General features: G+C 33.2%; 1 protein-coding gene, 1 non-coding gene and 1 pseudogene across 2 annotated transcripts; all 3 read right to left on the reverse strand.

Moving 5' to 3' along the window:
* Positions 1–3,267: 3,267 nt before the first annotated feature.
* On the reverse strand, positions 3,268–7,245 carry LOC142542927 (UDP-glucose 4-epimerase GEPI48-like). The gene is made up of 9 exons (XM_075649844.1): positions 6,844–7,245; positions 6,138–6,187; positions 5,644–5,779; positions 5,450–5,551; positions 5,086–5,313; positions 4,714–4,792; positions 4,226–4,308; positions 3,872–3,963; positions 3,268–3,608 (listed from the first exon to the last, which is right to left on the reverse strand). The coding sequence occupies exons 1-9, from the start codon at positions 7,135–7,137 to the stop codon at positions 3,524–3,526; spliced, it is 1,149 nt and encodes a 382-aa protein (XP_075505959.1). The 5' UTR covers positions 7,138–7,245; the 3' UTR covers positions 3,268–3,523.
* A 921-nt stretch (positions 7,246–8,166) lies between these two features.
* On the reverse strand, positions 8,167–11,412 carry LOC142541792 (uncharacterized; annotated as a pseudogene).
* A 1,512-nt stretch (positions 11,413–12,924) lies between these two features.
* Positions 12,925–12,997, reverse strand: TRNAA-CGC (transfer RNA alanine (anticodon CGC)). The gene has a single exon. It is a non-coding gene; the product is annotated as a tRNA-Ala (tRNA).
* Positions 12,998–17,115: the final 4,118 nt, after the last annotated feature.

Below are 17,115 nucleotides of genomic sequence, written 5' to 3' on the forward strand. Positions count from 1 at the left end.
TCTGTTAAAACGTTTTTAGAGCTTAAAAATGATATGTTTTGATTTCGTTATCATTGCTTTCATTTATAAAAACATAAAAAAAAAACACTTCTTAGTTGTTCTTTAAAGATTATACGCATAGAACAGTTTTTTAAAAATATTTTACAAAAACGTTTTACAAATATCTTATACAAACATATATTTTAAGTTTTTTCAGCTTATAAAAATGTTTTAAAGTATTTATCCAACAGAACTTTTATTCTGCATGATAAATATATAAATATATATTCTTGGTCATCATGCATTGACAGATATAATATATGAAATACATAATATGATATTTAATTTCATGTCACTGCACTGAATCAGTTCATTTAACCAGTTTTTTTAAGTACAGATTTGAAGTACTGAATTGACTTTTATAATATTAAATTAAATTCTACTATAGATCTTATTATAAGATTATAGTTTTGGGTTTATTCAACTTTTAATTTAATTTAAACTATCTTTGAATTAATTTAGACAACTGTTTTTTGTCCGACATATGTGTGGACCAAAATGTCATTATTATTTTTCCTTATTCTTAATTTACAAGGTTAAATATAAATTTTAGAAAGAAAAAACTTTCCATTAAATCCAACCAAATATTGCTTAAACAATCCATTTAGAAATATTAAGAGCTAAAGTCAAGTGAAGGGGGGGGGGGGGGGGGGGGGGGGTCCAAATATTGCTCAAACGGAGAAATCGACAAAGTTGAAAACAATACACAGTAAATTTGCTGACGTGTATCAAATCCAAACGAGGAAAAAAAATTGGAGACACAGAAACTAAAAATCTATCTAAAAGAGTATAATAAGTATATCTCAAAGATTGAATATTCAACATTGAAAATCCGTAGAAAAAAGAATTTATAAATTCAACAAAATTATTGTGAGATCACCTTACGGGTTAAGTTCATGATACGAATATACAACGAATTGATTCATGAAAAAATATTATTTTTCTGATATATATGAGTTGGGTCAATCCCTCTAATGGATAGACATGTAAAACCGTGTCACAAGAGATCCACTCAACTAAATTGGCATGTTGATATATAACAACCATCAATAAATAGCAAGATACCAAAAGACTTGATCATTTTATCTTTATTAGCATTTACCCGTATTTGCACATTAAGAATCTTCTAATCTTTCTTTCTTGTTTTGTTCTGGCTTTGCAATTTGATAAACACAAAAGGTATTGTCGTTTTATATTTCATTTCACTGTCGTTTTTGTGTTTATTTGACGTTTTTGCATCCTATTTTCACGGTAGTTCATTGATATTAATGTATCTGCTTTGTAGTGTTGACGAATTCTCAAAAAGATGGAAAAAATTTATATAAAAAAGTCAACAAATGGATGTCATGTAAGCAAAAACCTAAAAAAAGTACTGAAAAGTTGGGGAAAGAATGTTCAAAAGTTGAACCAAAGGCAAAGAAATAATCCACGTGCAAGTACCTCGGAGTATGGGTTAAATATTTGGGCAAAAACTTGTGTGAGACCGACTCATGGTTCGTATTTTGTGAGACATATCTCTTGTTTGGATCATCCATGAAAAAATACTACTTTTTATGCTAAGAGTTACTTTTTATTGTGAATGAATATCGGTAGAATTGATCCGTCTCATAGATAAAGATTCATGAGACCGTCTTACAAGAGACCTGCTCAAATATTTGAGCGTGAATTATACGAAAGCTGAAGGAAAATTTATTGATTAACCCATACAGGTATTTACCTTCGAGTGTGGGTTGAAAATCTTGAAAAATTTACAGAATCGTGAAAATCAAAAAAAATTTCAAATTTGGAATCCTATGAATTCCAAGCCCGATTTCTACGATTCCAAGCATGGAAGGACCATTTTGGTTATTTTTAAAGGCTTTTTAAGGGAACTATAAATAGTACGACTTAATCTATTTGTTGATTAATCTTGAATCAAAAGAATACTGATTAAAGTTAAATTCAAAATATTCAATCATCACATGTGTAAACCAGCTAGAAATAATATTCAATTTCACTATACAATTACAGGCGAAAACTGAAATTCCATAGCATATTAATGCATTTAAATCGAATTAAATTCAATTAAAAATAATTAGACTGCTAGATTAAAATATGATTATTAAGTCAAGAAATACATTACTAATTAATTCAATGGATTTCGTCGTGATTTTGCAAGAAATTGATCACTATTTAAATTTCAACATGTGTCAAAATAATAAAGTTTGATATTATATCGTGACTTAATCCTTTATTTGAATTTGAATTCTTCATTAATTATTATTGGTTATATTATATTTTAATTGACAAGCGTACTAGTTAATTAATTTAGATTATAATTATATCATCATGATTTATTTAATTTGTCTATATTAAATTACAAATTTGATATTTAAATAGTAGTTTCGCACTCCAAATCTGATATATTACAATTTGACCTAATACGCTTGCTAATTCAACCAATTTTGACGCTCACAATTCAAATTTGAACTATTTTTCTTAGTTTAGGGAAAGAGAAAAGTTGGGAGAAAGACAACGTGGGGGTAAGAAAGTGGGGGCGGGAGAAGCTTTTCCTTAAATTTCGATTTCACCTTTGTAAATTGAGAATAAGGAAAAGAAAAAGGAATTTTGATCCACACATATTTTGGTTTTTGGACCAAAAACAGTTAAATCTATTAAAGATCCCTTAATTATATCCTTTTATAATAAACAAAATGCTATTGAAAATTCTCATGGGCATTTAAAGTTGGAGTAGGTCTTTTGTGAGACGGTCTTACGAATCTTTATCTATGAGACGGGTCAACCCTACCGATATTCACAATAAAAAGTAATATTCTTAGCATAAAAAGTAATACTTTTACATGGATGATCCAAATAAAAGATCTGTCACACAAAATACGACCCGTGAGACCGTCTCACACAAGTGTTTACCAAAATTGAACTTGAAAACTATTTGCGTTGGAAAAGAAACGAAACCTTAACAAATTTCTCTTTATAGAAAATCTATGCAAATTTTTTTCCATTTTAAAAATATTTATTTCAATATATTTTTTCATATTATAAATCCATCTCGACAGTTTATTCATTCTTTGTAAATTGGAATTTGAATTTTAAAAGTTAATTCAGTAAATTAATTTCTACTGGGAAAAAACTATTCTAGGATATTTATATATAGTTGAATGTAATGTTTTTTTTATCAAATATGTGTAAATCGCAGTACTTGCGCTATCAGGCAAGGAGGAAGAAGGATTTACTGGCCAAATTGTCTTTGCATTTATTGTCAACACATACTAACATATCTTGTATTGTGTTAATTCAAAGATTACAACCCAGAGAAGAAGATATATAAGAGAAGTATACCAAATACCACTGGGCAAACTCAGCCTAAAATCAACAACAGTTCCAAGATTTGGTGCAAAGAAGTAAACACAACACCTTCATTCATGACAAATCAAGATGGACGACGACCACTCAGACGACAATGTAGTTAGGGGGCGACGCAGTTTCATTTTGAAGCCTCGTAACCATAAGGGTTTTTACTGGCCCAGTTCCATTGATCCCGACACATCTCATCGATGCCAAACTTTGCCCTTCACAAAAGATGATAAATTGTTTTGTAAGCCAAATGGAGTTCAAAGCACAAACTAAGTGTTTAAACACAGTTCAAAAGTTATGATAACTGCTAGCAAGAGTTTATCCCAAAGACTTTAAACTGATAATAAGAGTGAATCTGAAGGATTTAAAACTATACAGTGAGCTAAACAAATGGATCGCATATAGGCAGCTACATGAGAGATTGGGGGCGACTGGTGCTCAATAAAAGGATTTGACTCAAAGTAGTTGAAACACTTACTTCCAGTTCAATTCACGTTCAGCTTTGTCGGTTTCAGCATATACGACCTCAGCATCACCAGGACGTCGTTCAGCCATTACCAAAGGAATTTTCTACATGAGCAGGCAAAAAATGTTACATGCACGTAAATATATAGACCAGTGAAGAGGTGTCAGTGATTGTGTAGACGTAAATCATCATTGTTCCAAGAAAATAGCTCCTATACTGGCCATTAAATTATCGGATCACAACTACTGCATAATTATTCATGCGATTACGAACTGGTGAATTAACAATAGAAGCGAAAGGCAGAATGTTGTGTGGATCAAACAAACGAGTATAAATCGCCATTTATGTATCAGCTCAACAACTTACCTTCCCAGACGCTTTCTCGAAAGCTGCTACCATTTCCAACACAGACGTACCTTTCCCAGTTCCCAGATTGTACACCTCGCAACCTGCGGTTTCACACATTTCATCATTATCATATCTTGAAAAGGCCACTGCTTTTGAAATAAAGCTAGAAAAGTAAACACAATCAGTTAGCAGAAACCATCTACTGAATATTAAGAAGAACCTATCAAGGGGGAAGCCTCATATTCAAGGCAGTATATATCTCTATCTAGATTATAATGAAAAAAGAATTGCATTCACTCTACATTCTGTAGGACAATGTTTGAATTGGCAGTAGAGGCTGGTCTTTGGACACAAGAATGAATGGTCAGTGCGTAGAAGAATACAAGTCCAACTATGAACTCAAACAGCTGCTATCGATTTACACATTAAACCTGACAATAAGAGTCCCAAGGAAAAATTAACACTACACGGTAGTAAAGAAAACAGCTACTACTCAGAGATCATACCTGCAGAAGGGTCAGAGAGCTTGTTCAAAGCAGAAATATGGCCATCAGCTAAATCCACAACATGAATGTAATCGCGTACCTGACCAAATATGGAAGCAAGTAAACCCAATTTAAATGCAAATACACACAGTGGGGCACAGAGTTTGATGAATTCTTGAGTGCATTGCAGCACACAATGTTTTGAGAAGTTAACATGGCACAGATATCAAAATAATCAGAATTTAAACAATACTATTTATCACTATCCACAAATTTGAGAATAACCAAGTGTACTCAGATCGACATGTAATGAATATCAAAACAGAAAATGAAGAATTATCAAAGTATTCCTAATCCAAATATAACCCCAAGTGACATACAGTACATACTTACCCCTGTTCCATCCTTTGTTCCATAGTCAGTTCCGAAAACCGTCAGTGCAGGTCGCCTTCCAACGGCTACTTGTTGAACAAAAGGCATGAGATTGTTTGGAATCCCACGAGGGTCTTCACCAATGTACCCGGTGGGATGTGCACCAACTGGGTTGAAGTACCTCAACAATATGATTTTCCATGTTGAGTCAGATTGGTAAATGTCACGACATATCTCTTCTATGAAAAGCTGGAAAAATTGTTAGTGTTAGGCAAGCTAGATGACAAAGAAGGGAATGGTTCTATTTTTTAATTATTCTGAAGCCAAGCACTACACGATCTTATTATCAAATCATTCACATCAAATTGTCTGAATAATCAATCACCTTTGTCCGTCCATAAGGATTTGTAGCGCTAATGGGGGACTCTTCTGTGCATGGCACCTCTTTCGGCCAACCATACACTGTAGCTGAAGATGAAAATACAAGCTGAAAATAACATATAAGAAAACCAAGTTATGACAAGACATCAACTGGAAAAGAGGAAAAATATTAAGCAGAAAGGTAAACCCGACAAGTACTTTTTTACATCCATGTGCAGCCATGACTTCTAGTAGAACAATGGTACAAATAAGGTTGTTGTCATAGTACAGCAACGGTTTCTGCACACTTTCTCCAACAGCTTTTAATCCGGCAAAGTGAATAACGGCCTCAAACCTTCATTCAGTGCATTGGAAACAAATACGAAGTCAACACTTACTGTTTTGGAAGGGCCAGACAGAAACAAAAAAACGTCTCAAATACTTAATTAAACCATTGTAAACGTAAAAGGCCATTGGGATCATGTTCAAAGATCTAGCTCATCTTGTGATTCAAATACCCGAATGACAATGAAACGTCATCATTATGGAAAAAACTACAAGGCCAAAAAAAATTAACATTGAATTTCTGGTCCAGTTTTCCTTATTAAAAAAAAGATGTTACCAGATAATTCAAGTCACAACTGTAAGCTGATTTTACGTTTTTTTTTTCAGATATAAGGATGACTGCATAACATGACTTCAAGAAGACTCACTTTTCAGAAGCAAATAGCTTCTCAAGTGCTGGCTTATCCCGAAGATCTATCTGGAATCAAATACAAAATCATCAAAACTGACGTTAAAAATTGTCCTTGTCTATCAGAACTTCCATTACAAGGCAAGCTGTTAGAACTTAGATACTAGAATAGAGGGCCAAAAGATTCTACAATCTTAACACCATTCCTCTAGTTCACCTCATTCATGGTCACATCAGAAATGCTTAAAATATATTTTCACGTAAAAATATCAACACAACCCGGTCATTATTTTAAAAGACGGTCGACACCCTAAAACCAAACCAATATTGTCAAGTATCCCACGACTAACATAACACTAAGAGTGCACAAACAGCAAAATCACCTAACACATTTATATATAACAGAGATTGACTCCAACATGGGGAATGTCGATCAATGACCAAACTCAACACCATAAGCAATAACTGTGTCAGATATACACGCACATTCCATGCACCAGTCTAATCTATTTTATATCACTTCAAATCTATCGTAACCCAATCAAATCTTTATGTCTAAACACATATAACATTCTCCATGTTGAAACCAAAATCACCAAAAAAAAATCACATCACAGATCCAGCGCATGAGTAAAACAGAAATCATCCAAGAACGTATCAAGATCACTCCTTTCTATCAAAAATCACAAAACCCAAAGAAACTATGCATAATGAGAAAAGCGGACCTTGTGAAAAGTGAGATTGGAGCCACGTCCAGCAGCAAGTTCTTTGACTCTCTTGATGGCAATTTCGGAAGAATTGTCCAAATTATCCACCACTACCGCCTTGTATCCTCCCGACAGTAACTGCAACACAGTGTGACTTCCGATATATCCCGCACCCCCTGTGACTAATATACTGGACGTCATCTTTCTTGTGGATGGAAATATCAAATCCAAGAATTTAATGCGATATTGGCACACACGACTGAGAATTCTGGACAACAGTGAGCTTAGATTAGAGACTGTGAATATGTACATCGACCCACATTTATATATACATACATGCACGTGATGTCTAAGAAAAGGAAATCTAAATAAACATTGGTCGTGTTTGGTAGGCTCATAATTTCATTTCCGCTCTTTTAATTTTTAGACACAGAAATTGGACTTTTTGTTTGGTGGGCATGGGGCCAAATTGTTTCTATTTAAGGTGTTTACTGGAAAATCTTTGCGTCGCCTGGGAGTCAAGAATCTTGAACATGGAAAGAAACATATAATTTATGATTTTTAATCATTGTTTTTTTTACTTTGTTTTTTCATTGAGAATTTGAGATCGATTATCACTGCTATCAAGTATCAAAGTGAACAATATGCAAATTTCAAGATTATTTTAAAAAAAAAATCCAATCTTTTAATTTGTTGGAACACTTCCATATAGTTGGAGAAAAATACGGGAATGCCCATCATTCATGGCGGTTTGTCGCATAGAGAGGTTCGGATTCTACAGTTCTCTTGCTTTTATTTATACTTTATTCATATTCTTCTTTATCCACGAACGAATGAATATTCTGTATCCATTCTCCCATAGAAAAATGGTCTTTACTTGTTTTTAAAGTTCTAGTAAATGCCTAAAAATAAATAATCGACTAAATGCTCGATCAAACAAGTAAAGTATATGTTTTCTCACAATTCTTTTCACTCCATTTGGATTAGGCATCAAGATTCGAATATAAGACCTTGAGGCTTGAAAGGGAGATGAAATTCCACGCAAAGTTAATTCTGAAACGTCTTTATTCCTTTTTCCATTCTTTTGAACATCCAGCTTTATTCTTCAATCATCGTCGTTTTTTTATGTTCTTTGCTTTCAAAAACGTCTTCTCCTAAGACAAAATCCATTGGCCCAATAGCAAGAGTGACTCGTATGATTTTTGGTCAAAATCCCACTTGTATGAATAGTAGTTAGATTAGATAAAAAAAATTCTCCAACCTCCATTATATAAAAAAAGAAGTATCAACTTTATGTTTCAACATCCAACACATGGATAAATCGCATGCAAGTATTGTTTATTTACCATGATATTAACCGAGTTAATGATGTGTCTGCTCATTTCAACCATACAAACATATCAAATAGCATAAGAATCTTGTAATGTATCAGCTCTCCAAAATTACTCTCTAAAAGTACACAATCATCGACTTCGGAAGCTCAATAACTCCATTTACCAGGATTGCACTTAGTTTTATAGAGCAGAGTCCACACAAAAAATACTATCCAAAAGTACTAAACAATAATAAATAAGTATACATTCTATTAACCGCTTAAGTTGCAATCACATTTTCCTTCAAAGAATCAAGCACCTTTTTTGTGTTTTCTTCACAAGGCTGTGATGTGACTGCCGAGATGGAGAATGACTTTTCTGTGTCTAAATTGACAAAACTAGTGCTTTGTTCGATCGAGAAGCCAAACACCACTGCACTCGGGATTGTAATCCATGAAAAACAATAACATAATGCCCGAAGTTCTTGATCGACCACAGATCCAACGTCTGTTCTGAAGAAACAGGTTCAGAGGTAAGAAGCTTTTCAGCTTCATCGTTTGCCTCAGCTTGAAGTCTCCATTTATACATAAAATGAAAAACAAATTGGTCATATTAGAGGGAACTTTTGCTTGTTATAATATTGGTAAATATTTAATGACACGGGTCTTCAAGATTCTCAATCTCCATAATTTGCTTTATTTGATCAGCGACATTTTCCTGCAGAAGGAAGATAGTGTGGATATTTGTCTGTAATTAGAGAATTTACTCCATATTTTATTAATTTTGTGCATACCACATTGCTCACGGTTTCGGAGGCAAGAACTTCCAAATTCCAGTTCTACATCAATTTCTATCATCGAAGAAATCTGAAAAGACCATAAAAAAACTGTAAAGCACAATCATTTTCGAGTGATTTTTTAATATTTAGAATTTTTATGTATAACATACTCTAGCATAGCTTTCAATCAGCTCAATTCGATTCTTGAGAGAACTTTCCAATCCTTCACGTACCCTATTGACTTTACTTTTTCTAGCGCTAAAAGAAGAATGCAAATGCTAGTTAAGTAAACAAAAATGAAGCCTGTCGGTCCTATTATAAAAAAGAAAAAAAAGAAAAAATTGGTACTGAAGTTAAGAAGTGATGCTGAAAGATTTAAAGCTTACCGATAAGAAGATTCTCCAACAGCATAAATTTTGTTCTCTAATTGGCACATTCGTGCGAGCATCCAAACCTTTTTTACACATAAACTTAAAATTGTCATCATAGAATCAAATGGCCATTTCAAATTCTGCATAATGACAGGATTGTTGCACAAAAAAAGTTTGTCGACTATACAAATTAATCAGATTTTAATTTTAATTAAAAAAAATTGCATTCTCATGAATCCTAAATCGAAATTTTGAAAAGAATTACTGCAGCAGAGTTTTGTCTACATTTGATGACATACGATCATTAGAATAAGAGTAGTACCTCATTTTCCACAGCTTGCTTCAACTCTCTCATCCGAGACTCAAGTAAATCGTACTGAGACAGAAGTTGTTGTCTAATGATCATTATCTCAAGTGATCTTTAAGGTAGCTGGAATCACAACATATAACATTAATAATTATAGGACCAAGCATTTTTCACTGTTTGAAAGTAACGATGCAACTCAAATATTATCGATGTACAGCAGCTCAAACATCATATCTTCTAATATTTTGCCACAAGACATAGTTGCTCCCAACAATGATTATAGGACCAAAGCAAGCTCTTGTTTGATATGAAAATATGACAAGATTTTTAAAAAAATGCCTAAAAGATCTTACACCAACTTGCTATCAGCTTACGAACTTGCCTTGTTAAGTCGTGGAAGAAACAGACCAATAAAAGTTGCTCCAATTGCAAGTGAAGAAATTGATGCAAGCGATATCAACTGCGGCAAGCTAGGATCTATTATTCCAGAGGCAGCATCTCCTGTGGCCAGCACCGCAAGAACAGGAAATAATATAGATGGATTAAATATGGATGGGCCCGAATCTTTTTGTGGGGCTCTCAACAGTCGAGATTCTCGGCCATCCCTGCGATTTTTCAGGCACATAGGCTCCTCAGGGTAGAATTTGGGCACTCTTGAACTCGATTTCAATAGGCCAAATTCTTGGTAAACACTCGATGGAGCTGCTAGGGCAATTGTCACTCTTTCACCTTCCTGAGAGGATAAATCAACTGTTTCAGTAGCAAAAATGTGAGTTCTAGCCAACCCAGAAGGAGTCTCCACCTGCAAGAGAGAAATAGTGGACAATACTGGGATTGAACCTTGTAATATCAACTAAAAACCGATGATCAGAGGTCTGAACAAAAATGTGATTATATTTAATATTAAATTATGTACCACAATGGAATGAACAGCTGCTGGAATGTTTTGCTTTAGTATCTGCAAGAACTGTAGCCCTCATTTCCGTGCAGGAACATCCAAGCTGTGTTCGGTAGGAGGAGATCCTTAGAAAAAGTTAATATCCCAAGATCAACACCATATGTATTTACATTCTGATTATTCTATTACCAACAGGAGAAAAAAATAAACAAAATAAGTTTCTGGCCAGTGACGATTGATATACCGACTCAATACTAGTTCCACATAATAACAAGCAATTTATGCTCAATCTAAAATCTCAGGGCACTACGATGTCCATTCATCTGTGGCTGTAAACAACTTACAGAAAAGCATTGGGGTGATGTTATTTCGCAAGGTAATAGCAAAAATATTTATATCAATAATACGGTAAAAAGACCATCAAAGGAAGGATGTACACTGGAAATTGGTACAGATAAAAATGATTTCAATGGGACAGTACAACCTATCTTTATTTAACATATCCAAACTTAGATACTCTCTAGTCTTGATTCATACTTGATTTATCGGTGAATTTAATCATAAAGGAGCTAAATTACGTCTGGAATTGAAGGACAAGTATCACTACAAAACTGGTAAATTCACAAAGTAGGATCACACTATTCAATAAAGACCTTTAGTCATCATCTTTGATCCATTATATTGTGAATGTAATCATGAGTTCTTTGTTCTCCTTCACAGACATCAAAATCAGCAGACAAAACAAAAATTCAACACTGATTTTATGCAGCATTACTTCCAAAAAGAAACTAGATATTTTAAGAGTATTGGGATAATGACTGGATTTAGCATACAGACAAATTGAATGCACTTACCTGAATACCGTGCTGTGGTTGAGCCACAGCAGCGGCAATCATACAAGTTGGGCATCGAACTACCATTCCAAAAGGAACCTGCGTATTCATACTCAATGTTGTTAACAAGAAAAGGTTAAGAATTTAAATCAGAAACATGTAATCAGTTCCATCGAGAATATACACATTTTAAAACCAACAAGATAACTATTTCTAAATTATCTAACACAAACTGCCATTTGTGGCTTTTCAACATATGACTAATTGAAGATCTAATTGATTCACCAATGGCTAATTTCATATAGGGTCCTTCTCTCTTGGTTTGTAGATTGATCCGAGTTCCAAAATGTGAAAGCTACAGAAAAGTAACGATTTTAGATATAACATATACACATGTCATTGTATCATCAGCACTCATTACGATCCTCGAAATGGGAAGGTACAAGTATACATAAAGTTGTCAGAATGCACATTAGGAAAACACAACAAACTCAATTCAAGAACAAAGACCAGTCTGCCATATTTCTCACTTATCGATATGATCAACAACAAGCAAATTTCAATCTTCAAAATCATGAGGATAGATAGAATCTCATTTCAAAGAAATGACATTCCAATTCTTTATCTGATTGCACCAGTGTATAACATTTCTGTAATTTTTATCAGAAAATATAATGGTTTTCATTTGTTGGATGCAAGCATTTTCATATGTCCTCTCTGCTTATTTAAGCTCACTAACTTGGTGGGAAAACAATTTGAATCCCAAGAAAAAAACTAATAAAAGAATGAACACAAACCACGTGACCGCAAATCATCACATAAGCATGCATTCTACAACAAATAGAGGGAAAAAACTAATGAACCAAGATATCTCCCAATAAGTTTCACTTAAGAAACCAGTATTCATAAAAGAGCTTCTCGAAGTCGAGATCTTTTTTATATATATCAACCTCATTACTCCAAAAAGGTCAAATAAACATTCTTAACTACAATTCCACAAATCCCATAATTATAATATCACGCAAAATTATACCATAGTCAAAGCTCGAGCGCATGGAGGAAAAAACAGAGAGAGGCAACTCAGCATTGCCACGGTCAAGCGCAGCAGAAAGAATCAAATGACAATCAGAAGCATTAAAAAAAACCCCATTTTTAAGACTTTCTTCCGCAATCAAATCCAGCACCTCATCCGCATCCTTGGCGGCAGAAATCCGACCCAACAACTCATAATCCAACAGTTCAGAAACCAACTTCCCTCCCTCAGACGACGATACCGAATTCTAAGGTGCCGCAACAAGGTTCTCAGAAAGATGGAAACTTGAAAACGAAGGCTATTCTTTGTGGGAAAAAGAAAGCAACGGGGGTGGTGTTCAGGTGGGTGGAAGGTGGGAAGAGGGAGTGACGGGGAGAAGCAGCAGCACAATTGAAGAGTCATGTGCATTGGTTTTCTGGATACAAATTTTGAGCATAAGGTAGAAAAATAAACGGACGGATTTTGGGAGTTGAACGAGGAGAACAAGAGAATGTAGATGAGGAATGTGAGTTCGTGGGGAAGACAAAATGGAAAATTATGGCGTAAACAAAGCTTTAATAAAACAATGGAGGTGCGGGGAATCGAACCCCGTGCCTCTCGCATGCGAAGCGAGCGCTCTACCATATGAGCTACACCCCCTTGCCGTAAAGTTCCGCTTTTTATTTATTATAATATAATATTTAAACACTGTTAGAAGATAAAGATTAAAATTTTAATTGACTTTAACTAAATCACATATCAATTATAATAATTTGATTTGGTTCGGCTTTTTTTTTTTTTTTTTTTTTAGAAGAACAGAAATATATTCATATTACAACGATCATTGGGGGCATTCACTGTTACACCAGAGAAAAACGAGCTAGATGGTCTGCTTTTACTTTTTGTAGAAAATTCCCAATGCAAGCCAAATGGCAAAATCAATAATAAATCTGTACTATAAAATATTTGATTTCCTGTGGTATACTTCTTTCTTTTTAATGCCCCCTTTATTTGTTCTTTTGTTCCCCATTTCTTGCCTGAAAATCAGCATTCAGTTATGCCTCTTCAATATTGATCTTATTATTAGTTTCATGTTCTTTAAAAAGAGTTTTTTCTTATAATAATATAATGAATTAAATATTTTTTTCCAAAATGAAACTCTCATCTTCTAAGAGCTTATTCAATTATGTGACAAAGTTTGTGAGACATCATTTCATATTGATATCAGTGTTGATAACTTCATTATATGTTCCTACAATTGTGAAATGATGTTGTAGAAATGATGCTGTAATGTGATTTTTTTTATTTTATTTAATACATTGATATTTCAAAAACAAAATAATTAAAACATGAATAAAAATACAATTACGCATAACGAAATTTTATTTAAAAAATACACATAATTAAAAAACTTACATGCAATTAAAAAAATACAAACTAAATGTAACAAACTATGAAATAAATAAATTATTAACTGAATCGTTTTTGCGAATAATTTTTTCTCGCATCTTCTTATAATACTCACGTTAAATGTCATTCAGATTTGGATCATTAAGAATTTTCCCCTTGATCAGATTTTCTTGCTACATCTCCTTTCTTTCTTGCTCCTTCAAATTCATTTCCCACTTTCTTTCCATATTTTACTCAACTTTTGCAAAATACTTTTCTGTTGGAGCAATCTTCGCATTTTCCTTATCACAGTATTATGTCTCTCATTCTTTCATTTCTTGGAGCAAACCCACAACCTTTGGAGTTTTCGATTATTCTCCTTTCGTGGACTTTTTGAAGGTCTTCTTTCCCATCAGTCTAATGGTTTTACCATCGGCTGTGGGTGTTTTGAAAAGTCTGAAGAAAGAAGATGGAGATGATTCACCGTCAATATTATTCAATTTATTGATAGCATTCGTCAAAACTCCGTTTGATTTTTTTTTTAAGACAATATATTTCATTTTGGTTTATCTCTCAACTCTAACCAAACATTCTCATCGAACCATGAACTCCGATAATCTTGCTTGAACATTGTTTGAGCTTGAGAATACTAATGTATATATAATTAAGAATTTGTTAAATTTCAATTTTTTTTAAAAAATCAGAATTGCTACATTCATCTCAAATGATGATTCACTTCGGTTGTATGCTTCCAATTCACTTATTTGGAAAATGAACATTCGCAACATCCGTGAATTGTTGTCCGTGTTGTCCCGTATATATACTTTCTATCCATTTGGCAACTCATTATTATATTCATTCCAAACCAATATCTCAAGAACTAACGTTGTTTTGATCATTGTCAAATATCGGATGGGTAGAAGCGTTTCACCGTGCCTTTGTGAGACGTTCATCTTCGGTATCTTTCCAATATTTTCTTGTGACGCCTTCATCCCATCGTCGACAATAATATTCTTCCCTTCATTTTTTGGTTTTGAAGTAGAGACTTCATTAAGATTTTGAGATAATTGAGTTTGGTTGAACATAAAACTCAATATCTGGTCATAGGAATAATGAGAATTTAATTAAGAAGAATTTGGTGAAAGAGTGTCGATATAATCATTTCTCCATGGATCTATTTCGTATTTTGTTAGAAAATAAAATGAAAGAGTAAAAAACTTTGATTGTTGGAATAAAAATAGAAGAAATTGTAAGTTTTTGAATGTGTAAAGAAGTTAATTTATAGAAGAATGATTGGATTTAAAAAAAAATGGTCATTGGTGATTTATTATTATTTTAAAAAACTCTAATTTTTTGATTTTTTAATGATTTTATTTTTTAATTAATTTTTTATGAATGAGATAGATATGATCGTTGATCTTCAACTTGCCGGATCATCCCCGCCTTTTTTTTTTTTTTTTTTTTGAGTCTTTAATGGCAAGATTCATTTGGTCATTGATTTAATTTTTAAAAAATACTAAAAAAAAGTAAAAGAAAAGAAAAGTGGAAATCACCGCAGTGTTGGTCTCCGTGCGAGGCCCACTTACAATCTCGCACGCGGAAGGATTCGCGTGTTTCTTGCTCGCCCCTCCAGAAGCCAAAGAAGACACACTTCCTCGTATGTAGGGGTGAGTACTCGATCGGTTCGGTTACCGATCGAATCGAATTAATCATAATCGAATCGAACCGAAATATTTATCCATAATCGAACCGATGAAAATGGTAACCGAATTAACTGATTAGTTTTAAAAAAAATTGTTATTTAACTTTAATTATATATTTAATTTTTTTTGAACACTACAGTCTACACGAATACATAAAAAATATAAAATCACACACATCATAAATGTATAAGATTTATTTGAATACAATTAATACATGTTTTTTTATATAAAATAACATAACATGGACGGACATCATTTCGACCGGTGATGAAAGATGGATGAAGGCAAGAGTGGATAATAGATAAGTGAGAACGAGAAAGCCAAGATGTTTAAAATTATATTAGAATTATGGTTGATTTTAAAAATTTAAAATATATATATATATATATATATTTATTAAATAATAGTATTTATTATATCGGTTAATTTGGTTAATCGATTTCAAAATTTTGAAAACCGTAACCGAATCGAATTAACCGATATAACTGAATTTTTTTTAATTTGAAAATCGAATTTTCGAATTGACTCGGTTCGATCGATTAATTCGATTTAACCGAAATCTTGCTGTCCCTTACTCGTATGTCTTCCTCACCCCTTTCACATGCTCTAAACGGATAATAATTGAATTGTTACTTAGCTTTTCACACAATAAAAATGTCAGATCCAAGTCGCCTTAACCGGAAGAGTGGTATAGGCATGTCTAACTAAAATCATTATTAAAATATAGACAAAAACTCTTCTGATATCGTCTCACGGAATAGAGACGGATCTGATCCAATCCAACTCATGAAAAATTATTACATTTTATGCTAAAAGTATTATGTTTATGGTAAATATGGATCAAATCGATACATATAACAAATATAGATCTTGGATACCGTCACAATACAGCTATTCTAAAATTAATTAGCATCATAGTATATGTGTTGCGAGTCGACATGGTCGTTTTTTTGTTAGTATTGTCGAATTTTGTAATTAGTTGGTGGAATATTGATAATTTTGTAATTTATTGTGTACCAGGATTGTCGTTTCACACAAATTTTTGCCAAAATATATATAATAAGATAACTAAAATGGACAAGAAGTGAAATAACTCAACTCGTCTATGTATGTATATATATATCTATATCTCCATTATTCCATATCCTCTTGCATTTCTTCAATAATGCTATCCAAACGAGGCCTCCAAACCAAACCATTTTCCCTACTTCTTTGTATCTCTTTCAAAACATCTTCAAGCCTTTTCCCTCCTGTGTTTTTCACCTCAAGCAGAAGCCACTCCAATTCATCCTTTGTCAGCACTATTTTTACGCTCGTTTTCCCACTCTTCTGGGCCTCGATATTTTCATCACCATTCGGCTCTTTTTCACGGGGTTTCTTCTCTTTTTGTGGGGTTTTCTTGCAAGAATTGATGCAATTTCCCATTCTTAATTTTAGTGGAATTTTGTATCCCTCTTGGAGAAAATATATATATGGGCTTGTGTTGTTGTTTGATGAACAAAGAATGAGTAGTTTATTCAGTCATGGGGTAGAGTTGGTTTATAGGAGTGGTTATGGTGCATGTGAGTGTGTGGACCCTTTTTATAGAATTTTTAAACACAATAATTAATGAACATCTTATTGATAAATTGTTCCCGTTTAGGCCTGGTTCGGTACAGTATACTGAGTTTTTTTAATAATACTGTA

The sequence above is a fragment of the Primulina tabacum genome, chromosome 4 (genome assembly GCF_025594145.1).
Source record: "Primulina tabacum isolate GXHZ01 chromosome 4, ASM2559414v2, whole genome shotgun sequence".
In the NCBI taxonomy this organism is placed as follows: Eukaryota; Viridiplantae; Streptophyta; class Magnoliopsida; order Lamiales; family Gesneriaceae; genus Primulina; species Primulina tabacum.